This window comes from Gouania willdenowi, chromosome 5 (genome assembly GCF_900634775.1).
Source record: "Gouania willdenowi chromosome 5, fGouWil2.1, whole genome shotgun sequence".
NCBI classification, from domain to species: domain Eukaryota; kingdom Metazoa; phylum Chordata; class Actinopteri; order Blenniiformes; family Gobiesocidae; genus Gouania; species Gouania willdenowi.
Window position 1 is genome coordinate 21246868 of NC_041048.1, and position 19028 is coordinate 21265895.

The 19028-nt window shown below is 40.2% G+C and overlaps 1 protein-coding gene across 8 annotated transcripts in view; it reads left to right on the forward strand.

Annotated features, from left to right (window-relative positions):
- scn8ab (sodium channel, voltage gated, type VIII, alpha subunit b) overlaps positions 1-19028 on the forward strand; it is a 73537-nt gene that overhangs the window by 41312 nt on the left and 13197 nt on the right. For 5 of the 8 annotated variants that reach the window (XM_028446515.1, XM_028446512.1, XM_028446513.1 and 2 more), the window contains 11 exons: positions 189-545; positions 2915-3044; positions 5263-5501; positions 6749-6922; positions 7001-7357; positions 7436-7609; positions 8269-8565; positions 13447-13564; positions 13684-13838; positions 14548-14721; positions 17015-17137. In XM_028446515.1, coding sequence (XP_028302316.1) covers positions 189-545; positions 2915-3044; positions 5263-5501; positions 6749-6922; positions 7001-7357; positions 7436-7609; positions 8269-8565; positions 13447-13564; positions 13684-13838; positions 14548-14721; positions 17015-17137 — 2298 coding nt within the window. Of the gene's footprint in view, positions 1-188; positions 546-762; positions 1130-2914; positions 3045-5262; positions 5502-6748; positions 6923-7000; positions 7358-7435; positions 7610-8268; positions 8566-13446; positions 13565-13683; positions 13839-14547; positions 14722-17014; positions 17138-19028 lie in introns of those variants that run through there. The other 3 variants (XM_028446517.1, XM_028446516.1, XM_028446520.1) reach the window with 2 other exon arrangements.

A 19028-nucleotide genomic window follows, 5' to 3' on the forward strand; every position in this document is an offset into this window, starting at 1 on the left:
TTCCTCCTCATGGAAGTGTAAAAACTTTTTAGTGACATTTGAGTGAAATCTACATAGCGTAATAAAAACTGTGCTAAATTTAGGTGTTTCCACCTGAATTTATTTAGATTCTGCGCATTTCCAAGGATAATGGAAACGCAGCTAATGTATTCTAACCATTCACTCTCTTCCTTTTCTCCCACCTTCAGTCTCTCCTCAGCATCCCAGGCTCCCCCTTCATGTCCCGCCACAACAGCCGTAGCAGCATCTTCAGCTTTAAAGGTCGTTCCAAGGACATGGGCTCAGAGAACGAGTTTGCAGACGACGAGCACAGCACTGTAGAGGAAAGTGAAGATCGCCGAGGCTCCCTGTTCATTCCCTACCGTCGAAACAGCTACAGTGGCTACAGCCAAGGCTCGTCACGCATCCACCCGCTGGCACCACACTCCGGAGGGAAGAGGAACAGCACAGTGGACTGCAATGGCGTGGTGTCTCTCATCGGCCCAGGTCCCGGCAGACGGCTTCTGCCTGAGGTGAAAATAGATAAGGCAGCCACTGATGACAGTGTAAGGAAGTCCATGAGACACAAATCCAGTTTAGGCATGATGGTGGCGGCCCTGGTCTCTGCAGCCTCTCTTCTATAAGCTCCTCCCCCTGACTCGTGTTCTTCTTTTTATTCTTTCCTCAGACGCTGTCAGTTTTTTGTCCTCATTATTCCAATTTGGTTTTTATTAATTTAAGCTTAACCACCACTGACGCTTGCATCGCTAACAAATGTTGGTATTCAGCTGCTTTTTAATAACTTTGGAGGGCACTAACCACTAAGGCTTGACCTCATCACGGTCCATACTTAACAATGATGCAATGAGCCTCCCATTAGTGCTTCACTAAACTCAGAGGACAACAAATCACATTACAGTAAAAAGAAAAACTCTTAATCTCAATTATATTATCTGCCTTCTTTGGCCTCTTGCTCACTCTTTTTTCTCCCCTTCTTCTGTCTCTTGAGCTTTTTGAATGATTTAGCACCAAAAGTCTACACTTTCAGATTATGGCATGGTAGATCCCTCTTAATCCACAATCAGACGACATGCAGCAAGTGGTGTCTTGAATTCTCCCTGTCATAAACATGCATGCTACCGCATGTAAGGTAATGACTATGTGAAAGGGAGTTAAAGTTTGCTGTAAATTCTCAAAAAAATATGTCATTTTGATGTTGGTCAGTTGATAATTTTTCTTAACTTGTAACAAAACCGAAGCAACAAAAATGACTCGAGCTATATTTCCTTGTCTGTGATAATATATTTTTTCATTCAGTAATACATTTGCACTGGTAAACAAGCAATTTCACATTTTTAGGAGAATAAATGTTCTTTATTTACATAACTGTGTGCAGCAGTGTTTCCTAAACTATGAACCCTGGCCTATTCTGCGTCACAACGAGATTTATTTTAATGTATGCCCCAAAGTATAATACAGGGGTGCCCAAGTCTCGTTCTAGAGAGCCCCCGATTAACTTGTTTTAGATGCTATCCTGGTCCACAGTTTATTGTAGGAGGGAGACATCTAAGCCATGCAGGACAGCAGCTCTCTAGGACTGGACTTGTGCAACACTTGCTTTAATACATTAAATCAGTTGGTTCTCAACCATGCTTTTATTTTGAAGGGGTGTGCTGGCTATTACACTAAAAGTACCATACTCCCCTGATTAAAGAAAGTTTTGGAAATGTTACAATAGGTAGATAAAAAGTTGGAAAAATTTAAGAACCTTTTTTTAATTTGACACATTTGTCATATACTGTAATTTAATTTATTTAATCAAATAATTTTGAGAAATGTAATTTAATTTTTTGATTAATTTCATTTTAAGAATATATGTTTTTAGTTTAATCTTTTCATCTAAATATGAGAAGTTGAAAAATATTCTTGATTTGGGTCACATATTTACGGAAGGTTTTGGGGTCCTAAAGCCTCGACAAACAAAGCATTAAATGATGTATTATAGTGTAGAGCTTGATGCGGTTCTCTCCCTCTTCTTTGATCTTTAACGTGAAATATTCTTCTTTATCCAATAGAGAAGGAAAGACAGAGCAAAACACTATTGCCAGCGTTTCGACTCATAATTTTTCATTCATTAAAAGTGTTTATAAGATGTGAATGAGGTGTGGTGAAATAATAGGGTTCGTGGTAGATTCAGATCAATGTTATTCAGTCCAAATAAATGAGTGGTGAATCTAGTAAATGGCAGATTTTCTTTTTTTTCAGCTACGTTTTGATACAGTTTAGTGCTCCAGCCCCTTAATTACTTTAATAAATATGCTACGTTCTATGTCCAAACGTATTTTACTGATGCAAAATGAAAGTCAAAAACTCATTTATAAACAGTGCCTTTTTGAAAAAGGTTCTTCCTTTGTTGAAATGATATTTCTTAAAATTTGCTTTATTTTGTTTTGTTTTGTGAACTTGTGCTCCATACCATGGATATGGTCGTGATCACTGAAAAGATAAGATAAGATAAGACTTTATCTGATTAAGTGTTTTGTTGTTTGAAGTTGATTAGAATTGTTGTGATGCCTCCGACTGAGTTGGAGAACCACTGCTTTGAATACAAATCATTCCTCCAAATTAAGTATTATTAACAATTACTGTTTTCCCATGACGACTTATATCGTGTAGTTTGCGTGAGATAAATTAATCCTTTTTTTTGAGAATTTACACTATGGTTTTAGAATGCATTTCATAACCATGTGTAGGAATGCTGTAGTGAACAGTTCAGTCCTTCTGGGCTCAGTGTATAGCATTGATTGATCTGTGAAGCTGCACTTTTGTCATGTAAAACCTCTGTTCTAAATAACCTTAGAGCTTAAACTGTACTGTGTTTGTTTTCTATGTGTAAGAATAAAGGTGAGTAACTACATGGTCTCTCTGAGTGCAGACTACAGACGTGGAGATGAAGAAGAACCACGGCTCTCTCATGGTTTCAGTGGATCAGCTCAACTCCTCCTTTCAAGGAAAAGACCGGGCCAACAGTCAGATGAGCGTAGTCACCAACACACTTCTAGAAGGTATGGAAAAACCCATCTCACTGGAGAGAAAGCGAGAGTGGAAAATGAACTAATAAAGTGTCAGTCTTGGTCCCACCCCAGGTGTGAGATGAACAAAAATTCTAAAAACTATAGAAATATATCTATTCAGGAGCCACTAAATCCGTGTTTTTCAACCTTGGACTCGGGACCCCATGTGGGGTCACCGGAAATCTCTGAAAAATTTAAATGGATATTTTAAATGTTGTAATTATTATTATTATTATTTTTTAAATGTTATCAACAGTCTTAAACAACTGTATTCACTTTGTCAAATATAAATCTATTTCAACTAAAATGTAGTAAAAAAAAAAAAAAAACTCGAACATGACTAAAAACTAATACTAGAAAAAAAGTTGTCTTTGGGGTCACCAGAATTTTTTTTAATATCAAAGTGGGGTCACAATCCAAATAAGGTTGGGAACCACTGCACCGCAACCACTTATTTGCAAAATGAGATCATTTAAAACGTGTGTTATCACTTGTTCATTCCATCACTATACTCTATAGTCAAACGAAGCACTTTCCTCTGTGTTGTAAGGCTTACACAGACCACAATCAAAGAACTGGATGGGTTTTTTTTCACATTTTGAGTGCTGGTAGACACTCAAGTTACCTCATACAGTATGTGTTCAAAAAGACAGCAAAAGTGGAATTCATTTTCATCATTTGTCCCCTTTAAATAGTTTTCTAAGCAAAATGTAGTAGTCGGACAAAGGGGGTACTTGAGCACCACTGACCTATCCAACCACTTTTACAAAACAAACAACACATGAAGCCGAGCAGAACAGATGATTCTTAACTTTTGTTCCTCCTAAACTTTAATTGAGTGGCCTGCTTCCGTTTAATTAAATTCAAAGTTTGACGTTTATTCCTTTACCATCTCAGAGAGAATGCACACATGGCTTTGTTACACGCTGAGAAGAAGTGAATGAGAGAGTCACTGACATGCTTCACTCTACTGCCTTTTGCTGCTAAGAGTCGTATCAAGACTGTACAATCAGAGAAAACATAAGGTGTGAAAATGATCAGCTGTTCTTCGGCCCGAGTCCCAGATTATCACTTTACGAAAGCAGCTTGAGACACATTGTATGAGTGCAGCGATGTGGCTGTTTCAAACTAAAAAGCTTCAAAACAGAAGATTAAAGTACTGTTTAGGGACAAGTTTTCTAAATCCCAACCCTCACAAATGTATCCACATATCAATTCTAGTTGTGCTAGATGTCATTTCTCACCCTGCAGTTTGACCCACATTTGGCAAACCTATTTTGATAATATGTCGAAAGTTTCCTTCGAGTGTTTCTCCTTACAATCTGTAGCTATATTTGGGCTCCCAAAAAGGAGCTCCTTTTATCTGAATGATTCTCTGTCATTCATAAAGTTGGAAAAGATAAAATGCTCACAAAGAAGGAAAAAGGAAAACATTTCTAACACCCGCTGATGATCACGTCTGACCCATTATGGACTCCATCCCTCCACCCCCCCAGCAACGCTTAATATTGTGAGCAAGAGCAGATTTTAGTCTTTTGACTAAAATCAGGATTATTTTCTAGTTTTAGCCAACTAACTGACATTACGTTTTTAGTCAAATAAATCATGATATCGACTGAAATATAAAGTATACGATTTTTTTTTTTAAAGATTAAATTACCATTTATCAGATGGTATTTATGTTTGTAAATAGACACAGACAGATTTGATTGTCACTTCAAAAATGTAGTCAGTGAAAACTATGATGAAACTTTGTAGTCGAAAAAATTAACACTGCGCCCCTCCCCCTTTTTTTAATTTTTTTTTTTTTTCCTTTTCTCAAATTTGTAAATTTCCTAAATTTACTCCCTTGTTATTATTTTCTGTATATCTATTAATTTGTATATTATCGGATCTTGTACAAATGTACCATTATTGTCTTGATCTATTGTTTAAATGTAATTGATACGTGAGAGATGTTCCAAGTTTGCATTTCCTTCAGGTTACTGAGCAATATTTGTAACTTTTTCTTTCTGTGTAATGTAATACTTTCAATAAAAAATACATTATAAAAACAATAGACTAAAACAAAAACCAAGACTAAATGAGGATTATTATCCACGTAGTCCTCAAGTTCTTTTAGTAATTTCTACTTTATTCTAATAAAATATTTGGCCTGTTGTTTGATTTTCTCACTTTCGGTGGTTCTCTACTTTTCTTCTCCCTGCAGAGCTAGAAGAGTCTCAGAGAAAGTGTCCTCCTTGCTGGTATAAATTTGCCAACACTTTCCTAATTTGGGAGTGCTTTCCTGGTTGGTTAAAGATCAAGCACATAGTCTACTTGATAGTCATGGACCCATTTGTTGACCTGGCCATCACCATCTGCATCGTCCTCAACACCCTCTTCATGGCTATGGAGCACTACCCCATGACTCAGAATTTCGAGGATGTCCTGTCAGTAGGAAACCTGGTAAGATGCGGCAGTTGTTCCATCATGAGTGTAACGTGGTTTTTTGTGCTTTCATGAAATTCATTATTGCTCTTACATAAACATTGCAGACTGCCGAACCTACAAAAACCTCAAACTAATTTACCAATGCATCATTTGATGTGTGCACTTAAGAAGGCGCACATAGAGAGTATGCAGAACTCCAATGGGTTCTCATTAAAGATTTAGTTCCATTTCAATGTAGCCAGCAAGCCTGCGTCCCAATCGCTCCCCCCTCAGGTCACTCTTCCTTCCTCTGTTGAATCTTGCTTACCTCAACTGTACTTAGCCTTGCCCAGTTATCCTCCTCACTAGCACTGATATACAGTTGGACTGTTCAGGACAGTTGTGGCCTAAAACATGAACCACGTCTGTACGAGACACTCCGATGTGTCTGCCCTTGCTCTCAGATACTGCTCTTGCACAGCTGTCTGGAAGCAGTGATCTTGGCACAGACTCAACGCTCAGGACAGGAAATGAGGTCATCGGCATTGGCAGGCTATCCAGAGTGAAAGAGGAATTTTAATCACAGGGGTCAGCGTGGTATGATCAATGGTGCAGTGTGAATCACTAGGTGTGCAATGCAGCACTGACTGAACACATGAGTTTGGCTACACTACGCAGTGTCAACTCAAAGAAAAAAGCATTACTTGATCTGTTCTCGTCAGATCAATAAGTATCATGCATAACTAAATGGCAGTCTACCTATTCTCTATCTAATATATCAGGTATGCTTTTAGTTTTCTAAGAAAATCTGTGAACATAGAAAGGTAAGAATGTCCCTCTTTTTTCATTATTCTTGAAGCCGTCACAAATCTTATCATGTGAGGGCTCATAAACTCAGTACAACCACCCAGAATGGATATAAGAGGGTACACATACTTTGTTGCTGTATTTGAGTAGGAATACAGGTATCTGTACTTTACTTGAGTACTGTTGTTTATTACCGGTGCACAAATAAATTACATTTTTACTTATGTGCTGTTGAGGCGTGATTTGCAATGTAACGACCCTCATGGCGATATGAAGCAAAATCTATTGTGTCATTTGCAGATTATTTTGACTAATTTTTTTTAAATCTAAAATTGTTTGAGAAACTTTTAAAAATGAAATCCACTGTCTTGAATTGAATTGTGCGCGGTAAATTAGTGGTACGTAAGGTTATATTTTATTGTTTTACATGATATTTTGACCCAATATTTAAAGTCTTTTTTTCTGTGACTTTGTAGGTTTTTACAGGCATCTTTGCAGGAGAGATGTTTGCAAAGCTGGTTGCCATGGATCCTTACTACTACTTTCAGGAAGGCTGGAACTGCTTTGACGGCTTTATTGTCACTCTGAGTTTGGTTGAGCTTGGGCTGTCTGATGTAGAGGGTTTGTCGGTGCTCCGGTCATTCCGATTGGTGAGTGCAAAAGAAGCTAATGCAATGTTGGTGAGGTTTGAGTGAGATGTGTTCAAGTATTTCCTCTTTTTCTTGTAGTTGAGAGTGTTTAAACTGGCAAAATCTTGGCCCACCCTGAACATGCTGATCAAGATCATCGGTAACTCAGTGGGCGCTCTTGGTAATCTGACTTTGGTGCTGGCCATCATTGTCTTCATTTTTGCCGTGGTGGGCATGCAGCTGTTTGGCAAAAGCTACAAGGACTGTGTGTGCAAGATTGCACCGGAGTGTGAGCTGCCACGCTGGCACATGCATGACTTCTTCCACTCCTTCCTGATCGTGTTCAGAGTGTTGTGTGGGGAGTGGATTGAGACCATGTGGGACTGTATGGAGGTGGCGGGACAGACCATGTGCCTGACAGTCTTCATGATGGTGATGGTCATTGGAAACCTGGTGGTAAGACAAGTGCGGTGCTTATTTCTAACTAATCTGTTACTGTTGGTAAAATTATTTTGTTTTGTGTTTCTGTACTAGGTGCTTAACTTGTTCTTGGCTTTGCTACTGAGCTCGTTCAGTGCTGACAATCTGGCTGCTACTGACGATGATGGAGAACCCAACAACCTGCAGATCGCAGTTGTTCGTATAAAGTTTGGAATAGCCTGGATTAAGTCTCATGTGCGGCTTCTAGTAGCCACTGTGCTAAAGAAGGTACAGTAACCATTTTTTGTGTATTGACTCTTCCTTGTGGACATTAGCTGTGTTTCCATTACAGATTTTCGCAAAATGAAGGCGATGTTTCCAAATGTCGACAAATTATAATTGCGCTTTTAACGTGTTTCCATTGAAGCTTGTTTTGGGCCGGAGCCTTGTAACTCACGTGAAATCTCATCCCGCGAGACTTTGCTGCAGGAAGACGGACACTCCAAACCTCATTATAACACTCTGTATTCCTTTGTTGTTTCACGTCTAATGTGGCAGTAATAATTTTTAAGTATAATGCTAACAAATGTTCCGGTCTCTTCTGTCTACACGTACTGCGTCATGTTTATTCGGAAGTGGTCATGTGACTAGGTACCTCACGTCCTGTGACGTGTATTTGCAGAAGAAGTGTTTCCTTAGCGCTTTTGCAAAACATTTCAATATCGAAACGTCTAAAATTGCCCCTTATGAAAGAGTAAAAACATTTTAGTGATATTTGAGTGCTTCAGTTTCCATTACCAGTTTTTATTGCACTATATAGATGTTGCGCATTTCTAAAGCCAATGGAAACGCAGCTACAGATTTGACAGAGGAACTAAAAAACCTTTTTGTTCTCTTGTTTTTGACATTTATTGACATTTGGTTCACTGCTTTGTCACCCTTTCCAGCCTCCGATAGAAGATGAACAGAAACCTCTCGATGATATGTATGAAAAGAAGCTCAACTGCATTGCAAACCACACTGTGGACATCAACCGTGAACTGGACTACCCAAAGAATGGAAACGGCACTACCAGCGGCATTGGGAGCAGTGTGGGGAAGTACATGATTGATGAAGACTACATGTCCTTTATCCACAACCCAAACCTCACCGTCTGTGTTCCCATTGCTGTTGGAGAGTCGGACTTTGAGAACCTAAATACTGAAGACTTCAGCAGTGAATCAGATGTGGAGAACAGTAAAGATGTGAGTCCATTTAACTGTGACATTATGGGATAATGAATAATGTCTTGTCCTGCTGTCATAGATATTTATAGAATGACCTTGTGAGACTCTCCAAAGCATCACATTGGTACATACTACACTTAGGTACATTGTCTAAGGCAGGGTTTAGGGTTCTTCTTTGGAAGAATGCAGCTTTCTGTAGAGCTGCATGATGATACCATCATTAAATTTAGGTGTGTTGAAGTCGGGGAGATATCTAAAACATGAAGGATGGAGGCTCTCGAGTGCCAACTTGAGCACCCCAGTTTAAGGACCTCTGATGAATTGAACTTGGTTAAATTCCCAGATATGTCTGACCCTATGTGTTTTTAACAAAACACTGGATGGCAAGTTTGTTTGCATGTGAATGTATGTGAATAGATGATTGAGATCAGTGGGATGAAGCATCTTAAGCCTATTCAGTGGGGGATAAAGTGATGGAAAAGTCCATTAAAAAAGAGCTTGGAAGGAGGCTTCTCAGTCAGCCTTTTATCATGTGAAGGTGGTTCTGCAGTAATCAGACTAACAGAAGGCACAGGATAACACAGTGATAACCAAGAATACAACAAATACGGTTGAACAAAATCATTTCGTAGGTGGCGCTAACCTTAAAATTCCACAAAATGTCTTTTTTGGCCTGTAAAAGTCTATAATTTGGTTCAACTTGATCAAGTTTGTTATAAGGAGATTGATAATGTTGTTGCTGCATTTACTGTATGTATTATCTTCAGGCTCACTGGGCTTGGGTTCACCACACATCAGTCCTTCCTGCATCATAGATGGCCACAAAACACACTGTAGAGAAATATTGATGTCTGCTAAGAACCAATCATAGACACAAGAATCCATCTGGATCTTTGGTATGAAAAGGAGAGGATGAGAGTTGGCCTGTGTTTCTGTGTCCGCAGCTTAAGGCTCTAAAGTGCAGTGTCATTCTCTAGTGGACTGCATCGACCGAGTGTCTGCCTGTGTAAAAGGGTTTGCATAGTTTATTGGAATTACGCTTGTTCAGCTGGTGTCCCACTCACGACCTGCCTCACCTTGACCTCGGATGTGATCATGTGTTTCACAAAGCAGGGCTTTTATACTTAGATAATGGGACCTCATGTATACTTTTCAATTAGCTGTGGCACTCTATGGGTTTAATGGTCTCTCCTGCTCGCAGCACTTTATTTTGTGGATTTGGGTTTCAATATTTAGGGTCTGGTTAGTTTTTTTGATTTTATTTTGACGGGTGAGGAAACAAAATGCCGATTTGAATTGAATATATTGAGATTTATATCGTGTATCGCCATTTTGACAAAAAAATATTCAGATATGAGTTGTCTATGTCGCCCGGCCCTAATTTAGATTATTTCACCTTAATATTTTTATTACTCTTCTGCATGTTTTTATCATGGATAACTTGTAAGACTTTTAGTCTGATTTTACTAAACAGTGTATCACAAACTTTAGAATATTTAGGACATTTGTGCCATGTCATGGCCATTTTTGTCTGTTTTATTCTTATTGAGTTAGATTTTTTATACCAAAAAAAATTAGCAGGTTCACTCTAGCACCCCCTGGTGGGAGCACACCTTAGTAGCTGTGAGCGCCAAGGTACTGCTCACAGCCTCTGTTTATATTTTTGCTCTTACCTACTATTGTTACCATGGCAATGTCCCCTGTTGCATAAGCCTACACCCTCGCACTGTACTCCCCTGATTGGCTACTCAGGAGAGCCAGTGGCCTCATCTTTAAAGGCATACAGGAGAGTTAATTCTGTTGCTATGACGATGACACATATTTTTATTTGTCATTAACTTTTCCCATTTTGTGCCGTGTTTTGTGTTGCAAAAATTTCGGTTAAATTTAAGCTTATAAAGACAACAAAAGCAATTTGTTCATTTATCCATCCATCCATCCATTTTCTACTGCCTTTCTGTTGCTGGATTGTGTGGGCAGCATCCTTAGTAGGGAGGCCCACACTATCCTTTTCCCAGCCACTTTATCCAGCTCTTCCTGGGGGATCCCAAGATGTTCCTAGGCCAGCTGAGAGACATAGTTTCTCCAGCGTGTCCTGGGTCTTCCTTGGGGTCTCCTTCCGGAGGGACGTGCCCTGAACGCCTCACTAGGGAGGCGTCCAGGGGGCATCATAATTAGGGTTATTAACCTCATCTGGCTCTTCTCAATGTGGAGGAGCAGCGGCTCTGCTCTGAGCCCCTCCCGGATAACTGAGCTTCTCACCCTATCTCTAAGGGAGAGCCCAGCCACCCTATGGAGGAAACTCATTTCGGCCGCTTGTACCCGCGATCTTGTTCTTTCGGTCATGACCCAAAACTCATGAGGGTAGGAATGTAGAACAACCTGTAAATCAAAAGCTTTGCTTTTTGGCTCAGCTCTCTCTTTACCACAACGGATCGGTGCAGACTCCCGCATCACTGCAGCCGCTGCACCAATTTGCCTGTCGATCTCTCGCTGCATCCTTCCCTCACTCGTGAACAAGACCCCGAGGTACTTGAACTCCTCCACTTGGGACAGGACCTCATCTCCAACCCGGAGAAGGCACTCCATCTTTTTCCGGTCAAGAACCATGGACTTGGATTTGGAGGTTCTAATTCTCATCCTAGCCGCTTCACACTCGGTTGCGAACCGATCCAGTGAGATTTGAAGGTCACGGCATGATGGAGCCAACAAGACCACATCATCTGCAAAAAGCAGTGATGCAATGCTGAGGCCCCCAAACCGGACCCCCTCAATCCCCTGACTACACCTAGAAAATCTGTCCATAAAAGTTATGCACAGAATTGGTGACAAAAGGCAGCCCTGGCGGAGTCCACAATCTGGACGAAAACCACATTGCTCTTCCTGGATCCGAGGTTCAACTATCCGGGGGACTCTCCTCTCCAGTACCCCTAAATAGACCTTACCAGATAGGCTTAGGAGGTGGATCTCGGTCCACCTTCTTAAAAAGGGGGACCACCACCCCGGTCTGCCAATCCAGAGGCACTGCCCCCAATGTCCACGCGATGCTGCATTTCAACCATGACAGCCCCACAACATCCAGGGCCTTGAGAAACTCTGTGTGAATCTCATCCAACATCGTGGGGCCAGCAGACGCTCACAATACGTTTGGGCCTGCCAAGTCTAACCAGCATCTTCCCCCGCTATCGGAGCCAACTCACCACCAGGTGGTGATCAGTTGACAATTCCGCCCCTCTCTATACCCTAGTGTCCAAGACTACTGGCCGCAAGTCCGATGACACGACTACAAAGTCGATCATTGAACTGCGGCCTAGGGTGTCTTGGTGCCAAGTGCACATATGGACAACCTTTTGCTTGAACATGGTGTTTTTTATGGACAATCTGTGATGAGCACACAAGTCCAATAACAAAGCACCGCTCGGGTTCCAATCAGGGGGGCCGTTCCTCCCAATCACTTCCCTCCAGGTTTCACTGTTGTTGCCAACGTGAGCGTTGAAGTCTCCCAGCAGAACGAGGAAATCCCCAGAAGGAGCACTATCCAGTACTCTCTTTAGGAATCCATGAAGGGTGGATACTCTGAGCTGCTGTTTGGCCCATAGGCACAAACAACACTCAGGATCCATCCCTCCGCCCGAAAGCGGAGGGAGGCTACCCTCTTGTCTACTGGAGTAAACTCCAATGTACAGGCATTGAGTCGGGGGGCAAGAAGTACCCCGGCCCGGCGCCTCTCACCATTGGCAACTCTAGAGTGGAAGAGAATCCAACCCTTTTTCTTTTAAAAAGATTGAATGACTCGTAAAGCGCAGAGAACGGTTTCTTTCCAAGTTCAGTCCGAACATGTGTAACAATCGATGTGCGCGCATCTATGGACCGCAGTGAAAGCCAAGATGTTTCTGCTTCATACAGCTACACAGACAAGAACAAGCAGTCCAAGAATGACTGTAGATTAAAGTGTGCCAGACTGAAGTACTATAGGTGGAAAGTGTCCTTTCTGATTCCTTTCATTTCATCTTTGGTTATCCAGATGGCATCACTTTCTGTGTCCTGGTTAACTCTCAGCCTAGAAATATGTTTATTTATTTATTTTGACTGAACAAATGAAAAATAGATGAAAACAAAGAAATATCTATGAAATAAAATAAGTCAATTTCAATATAATACATTTGATTCATTTGACAAGGCATAGGAACAAGCCTATGGCTTGTCAAGTCCGACCACCATTTTTCACCACTAACAACTGCAAAATACAATGAAATAAACTAAATTGACAGTACAAATAAATATTCCAATTGAGCTTTTAAGAAAAACTGAACAAAAACAAACAAGATGAACAGGTGCCATCAACATCTGTGATATTTACGTTCTCCTTATTCATTTCTGTATTTTTCAAAGATATATCAATTGAATTGTTTCATCAAGATTGTTCCACAAAACCACCCCACAAATGGAAATACACATAGTTTTTAAATTAGTCTGCGCTGTTGTTTCAAGTTTTGTTTCTCTCCCAAGTTATAACCCACAATCACTATGTGATGAACCCAATCTGCACTGAGTAATCTGAGAGACTGTAGTCCCCTCTGTCAATGGTCAGGGTGGTTGGGGGTGACAAGATAGTTTGATGGGTGAATTATAGATGAATTAATTCATAGTTTCTTATTCAATCAATATGAATGCAATTATAACTATGACGGTTATTCCCAGTGCAATGACCTGCTTTTTAAGTGTAATCTCTTTAACATGCTAACGTTAAACTAATATTTCCTGCCAAACATCTTGTCGCCCATAGAAACCAAAGGGTCTTGAATGTAATGACTGCGCCTCCTACATCCTATATGCTCTTATCGGCTCAGTGCTGCACCTGAACACTTTGATCTCTCTTTGATCCTCTCATTATCCTAGCTGGACGACACCAGCTCGTCTGAGGGAAGCACAATTGACATTAAGCCTGACGTGGAAGAGGTGGCAGTGGTGGAAGTTGTTGAAGAGTATCTTGACCCAGATGCCTGTTGGACGGACGGTGGGTGATGAAAAAATACTTATTTGTTACCTGCCAGAAATGTTTTATATACGTTGTATTGTGGTATCATGACAACACGTGTCAATTTGATGTGACTCGTGATCTCTTTGGTTTTGCAGAATGTGTGGCAAAATACAAGTGCTGTGATGTTCCCATCACTCATGGCTGGGGGAAACACTGGTGGTTCCTGAGGAAGACTTGTTACCTGATAGTAGAACACAACTGGTTTGAAACCCTCATCATTTTTATGATTCTGCTCAGCAGTGGAGCCTTGGTAAGAGCACAGGCTTTCTAACACAGGTTGACTTCATGTGTGCTTACTATTCAACAACGTTAGGGATCTGTGCATTCACCTCTAGATATTAGAATACTAGATATATTAATGGTGAACACAGTACAAGTCACAAGATCATCTGAGGGGAAAAAAGTCAAAACTAAATGTGTTTGTAAATCTATGTAGCAGTTATCAGAGGTGGTGAATGTAACTTCCGTTCAAGGATGTCAGCCAGCAAGATGCTTGGCAACTTTTCTTCCACAACTGCTCCCAATAAAGCTGATGCTAATGGACGGCAAAGTGCCTTAATGCACTAACCTTTCATCCAGGAGCATTCAGCTTAGGTTTGCAGCTTTCTGAGTGGAGAAGGACTTTGTATAACCCCCGTGTACTTGAAGAAATGACATTGACAGTATTGGTCAATATTTGTTAACATGCTATATGTTCATGTCAACAAAACTAAGACAAATTGAAATATGGCCAACCATCACCATTCTAGAATATAGAATTGCACATTTTCTGTACTTTTGAGTTTGAAAGAATAGTCATAATTTTTTAACCTTTTTTCAATAAAGGTATCTTCAACAAGAAACTATACACTGACATGTTAAAGTCTCAGCCCATGTGTGTCTTGTCCTTCAGTGAAGTAATTGGCATGTATCAGTCATACGAAGCATCCTCTGTGTGACATACATTTCTTGCTCTTCAGGCTTTTGAGGATGTGTACATCGAGCAGAGAAAGACGGTGAAAATCATGCTGGAGTACGCCGACCGGGTTTTCACCTACATCTTTATCCTGGAGATGTTGCTGAAATTGGTGGCCTACGGTTTTGTCAAGTACTTCACAAATGCTTGGTGTTGGCTAGACTTCTTCATTGTAGATGTGAGTATGCTGTGCCTTTCCCAATTATCTTTTTAGGAAACAACTTCTACTATTTATTTAATAGTAACATTGGGCAACTAATGCATAAAGTAGTAGTAAAGGTAGCTTCGTAGAGGATTAAAGCTTGACTTGAAATCAAATAAACTCTTTAGTTAATGCTCTAGACCAGCTGATCTCAACATGTGTGAGTCAGGACCCAAGAATGTGTCGTGGCTCCATGTTTCCAAGGGGTCACGAGCAAGTGCTTTTATTTTGAAGGGGTTTTCTTCTGCAAGAGAGCATGGACTTAGAAATGGGTACTTGATTTAGCATTTAATGTTTTTATTTTAAAACCTTCTGATAAGATAACCAAAAGGAAAGTAACATTTCCTTACTGAATTGTGCACCTTTTCATTGCTATCTGTTTTTTTTTTTTATTAATATTTAGCAAAGATTTACCTTGTATAGCTCAGATAAACTTTTTATTCAATCTGCCAAACACCTGTAGAAGGTAGCACCACACCTGCCTGTCATTGCCCGATCTTGTCAGAAGCTACGCTGGTCTGGGCCTGGTTAGTAGTTGGATGGGAGACCACCCAGGTGCCACAGTGGGGGGACAGTCACTCCAGTGGTATCTGTCATTGTGTCCTTAGGCAAGAATGAATCGTCGGTGGGACAGATGGCACACTATGGCTGCCTCGCTTTTATCAGTCTGCCCTAGGGCAGCTGTGGCTACATTAGCAGCTTACCACCACTGTGTGTGGAGTGAAATAATATTGCACACCAATGTAAAGTGGTTCCCTGAAGCAAATATGAAAATATATTTAACCCTGTATGTCTTAGAAAGAGTCTTTCTGTGTTTTATTCCTTAGAATTTGTCCCATCCTGTCCTCCGTGAATGCGTAGAACAGAAAAAAATAAAAACACATTCACACTAAATTGACCAATAGGAAGTCCAACCTAACCGATTGTGGTGTTTCTTTTACACAATGTTGGTATTCAAGGCATTGATAATCTGTTAAAAAGATCTAAATTTGTAATTATAAGGTCTGAAGTTTTCTCATCATGTAAATTTGTTAGTTTGTCATCAGACTCAATTTTGTAGGGATTTTAACTGCTCCTATCTAAGTTGGAATTTTCAAAATAAAACACACAGAAACAATTTGCATAGAGTTCGTATTTTTTAACTTGTTCTTTTTTTGTGGCTCGGAACCAAATGGTTTGTGGACTGAAATGAGTCCGTGGTCCGGTGGTTGGGGACTACTTGTGTTTGTCTTCCAACCACCTGATTGTGATTCATTGTCAACATCCAAGCCATGTGACATTGTCTGGATACATTATAAGGATTCCTTCCCACTACCCATACACTTTATAATACACTTATTTATTGTAATTAATTTCACGTATTTATGCATTGAATTAGACCAAGGGCCACATGTGACCCACAGGCCACCAGTTGCCAATGCCTGTTCTATACCATACTATTAACATATGACACAGAAAACCATAAAATATCTTCTTTGTACTGCTAGAAGCTTTTGTGGTATTTTAGAATGTACTATATTACACAAATTAAAGATGCACACATTACATATAAGTTATACATTTTTGGGAATGTTTTTATAATCACACTAACATTCCCCTAATGTTGACCTGTGCTCTTTCTCACAGCAGGTGCCTATAAACTGTGTCTCTCTTTAATTGTCCAGCTCTCAAGGCTGACTAAGAGCTCGATGTTTGGGGGTCCAGGGTAAGGTTTGTGTGCTGTTGTGGGACTCCTACTTTCACAGGTTATCCTGTCTTCTAACCCTGAAAGTTGTCCTCAACCTTCGCCGTCTTCTCTCCCCTTCTTTTTTCTCTCCCCTTTCTTTTTACCTTAACTCGCCCTCCGATGTGGAAACTGTACTGTTTTGTGCTGTGGATTGTATTTCTATTATCGTACCACATTGATTTAGTGATTGTGAACACATCTTTCCTTTGTTTGACTATCTTCTCTCCCTCCCACTGTGTCAACCACAAGTTTCTTTCCAGGTGTGCTCACCGTGCTGTTAAGCTGGTTATCAGACTAAACTGGCTTGCCAAACTAAACCAACCACTAACATGAGCAAACAAAAAATATACCAAAAAGGGAAGACTTGGGTGGACTTGATTTTTTTGTAGGTTGTTATATCCCATGTTGTAACATTTACATGATCCTGACATTCACTCACAGTTCATGTAGGGTCTGCCTTTCTCTCTACCCTCCCTCTAACTATGTCGGTCCTCTCTTTCTTTGCCTCTGTCTTTGCCCCTCCTTCTGTCTCTATCTGTGTAGGTGTCTATAGTCACCCTTATAGCTAATGCGTTGGGCCACTCCGATCTAGGCCCGATAAAATCACTCAGGACACTGAGGGCCTTGAGACCCCTCAGGGCCCTGTCACGTTTTGAAGGGATGAGGGTAAGACCTGAGATACCAAGCAGCTGGTCTTTTTGCATGATAATGAACAACAGCATCAACGCATGCTAGAGATGGCAATACAAATGGAAAATTGTGGAAATACCTCTAAAGGGAAAATACTAAGCTAATCCCTTTAATCAATTAGAGGCTTTGTGCATGGATGCAAGTCATCTCAGATGGTTACATTCCATCTGATTTGATTGGTCATATTTCATTCCACATATTAAAATTTTAGCAAGAGCTTTAAAAAAGAAGTAAGAAATCAAATCAGCTCCTCATGCAGTACTCCACATTATCAGTGACTCTTCCCTGAATGATGCAACACATTGCAATGACGACTCTGTTGGCACTCTTCAGTACCAGCTGTGAAAGAACAACCAGAGGTTGGCATAAACCATCACACCAAACCAGCCCAGCTTGGACTATAGGGCTTTGCTGATTAAAGACTGAACAGTCTGTGCAATGAAACACAAAGCTGCAAGAGACTTTTTCAGCTACAGAGACCCCCAGTTGTCAAATGATAGAATTAATGACATGAAGATCAATACTTGGATCAGAGATCTGTAAAAACTGTTGCTTCAGGCACATATATCCCTATTGTGTACATCTAATTTGAAAGTCTGACATCTGGAGGGCTCTGTACCGACCCTTGTCTTGTATAATTTCTCATCCCATTGATGGTAGAGTCCTTCAATGTATGATGGGTTTGGTTTCTCTTCTGGTTGTTGCTGGGCTGATATAGTAAGTGGTTTTTTGTGTCTGGCCTCAGCATTTTCCTGACCTTTGCTCTGCCTCTACCATCCTTTTATCTGATCTTATCACAGTTTGGCTTTGGCATTGTCACACTGGAAGATCGACAAACTTCTGGTTGCATACCCCTTTTCCCCTGCCATTCTTGCTCATCACTTCTCAGTGATTTTACCCAGCACTTTGCCTGTTTGCAATGAGTGATTATTGTATTTTACATCGTTTCTGATGCCATGGTATTCACTGTTTGGAAAAGCACATTTGCCTGCACAAACATAGCTTTTACTTCGACTCTATCCAGTATATAACAATTTACCTGTCTTTGATATTGCTGTAAATCTGTTAGCATTTTGGTGCATTGTTAAAGTATGATGAAAACAATTAAAAATTGCTGCAGTTGAAATATATATTGAAATGTTATCCCATTTTCTCCTGCATTATGCATTTTCTCATACCAAGAAAAATGGTATACCAACTTACCCATTCCTAACCATGTATATTATGGAATAATTAATGATAGTTTAAGTCATTCAAATTTCAAAAATACTTTGATCAGGAATCTAACTGACCGGGTATCTAACTCCTGACCTTGGGCATGAAAATCGCATGGTGTCACAATCCATCTGATCCCAAATTGTGACAAATGTTTGTTAGGGTGATGTATTGACCTTATTAGCTGATGTATAATAACAGTCTTTAGTAGAAGCCACCAATTTTTGTGCAGGAAAATACTTACAAATAATAATTAAAAAAATAAATATATATATATATATATATATATATAATATCAAATTATTTAGATTTTTATGATTGCGATTCCACTTTCAATTCTGCTTAACGATTCGGTTCTTTATCGATTCTCATTTGGGAAAAAAAGAAAACAAACGGGTCGATTAGCACACAATCTCAGTCAGTGACTCACTGCTTAGTGACTTTCGTTTATCCTGGCCTGTCGTTTCACTCTTCCCAGCCTTGGTGAAAGGAGAAGCTAGAGGATACTACCAGAATCTGTCCCTCGTCATGGTTGTCTAAATAAAATGCATGAGAAGGCATTCATTTAACATTAATAGCAGGCTTTACAATGAGGAGCAGTGTTAGTTAGTTACCAGCTGCAATATTGACAGCGGAGGACGTGCTAACTGTA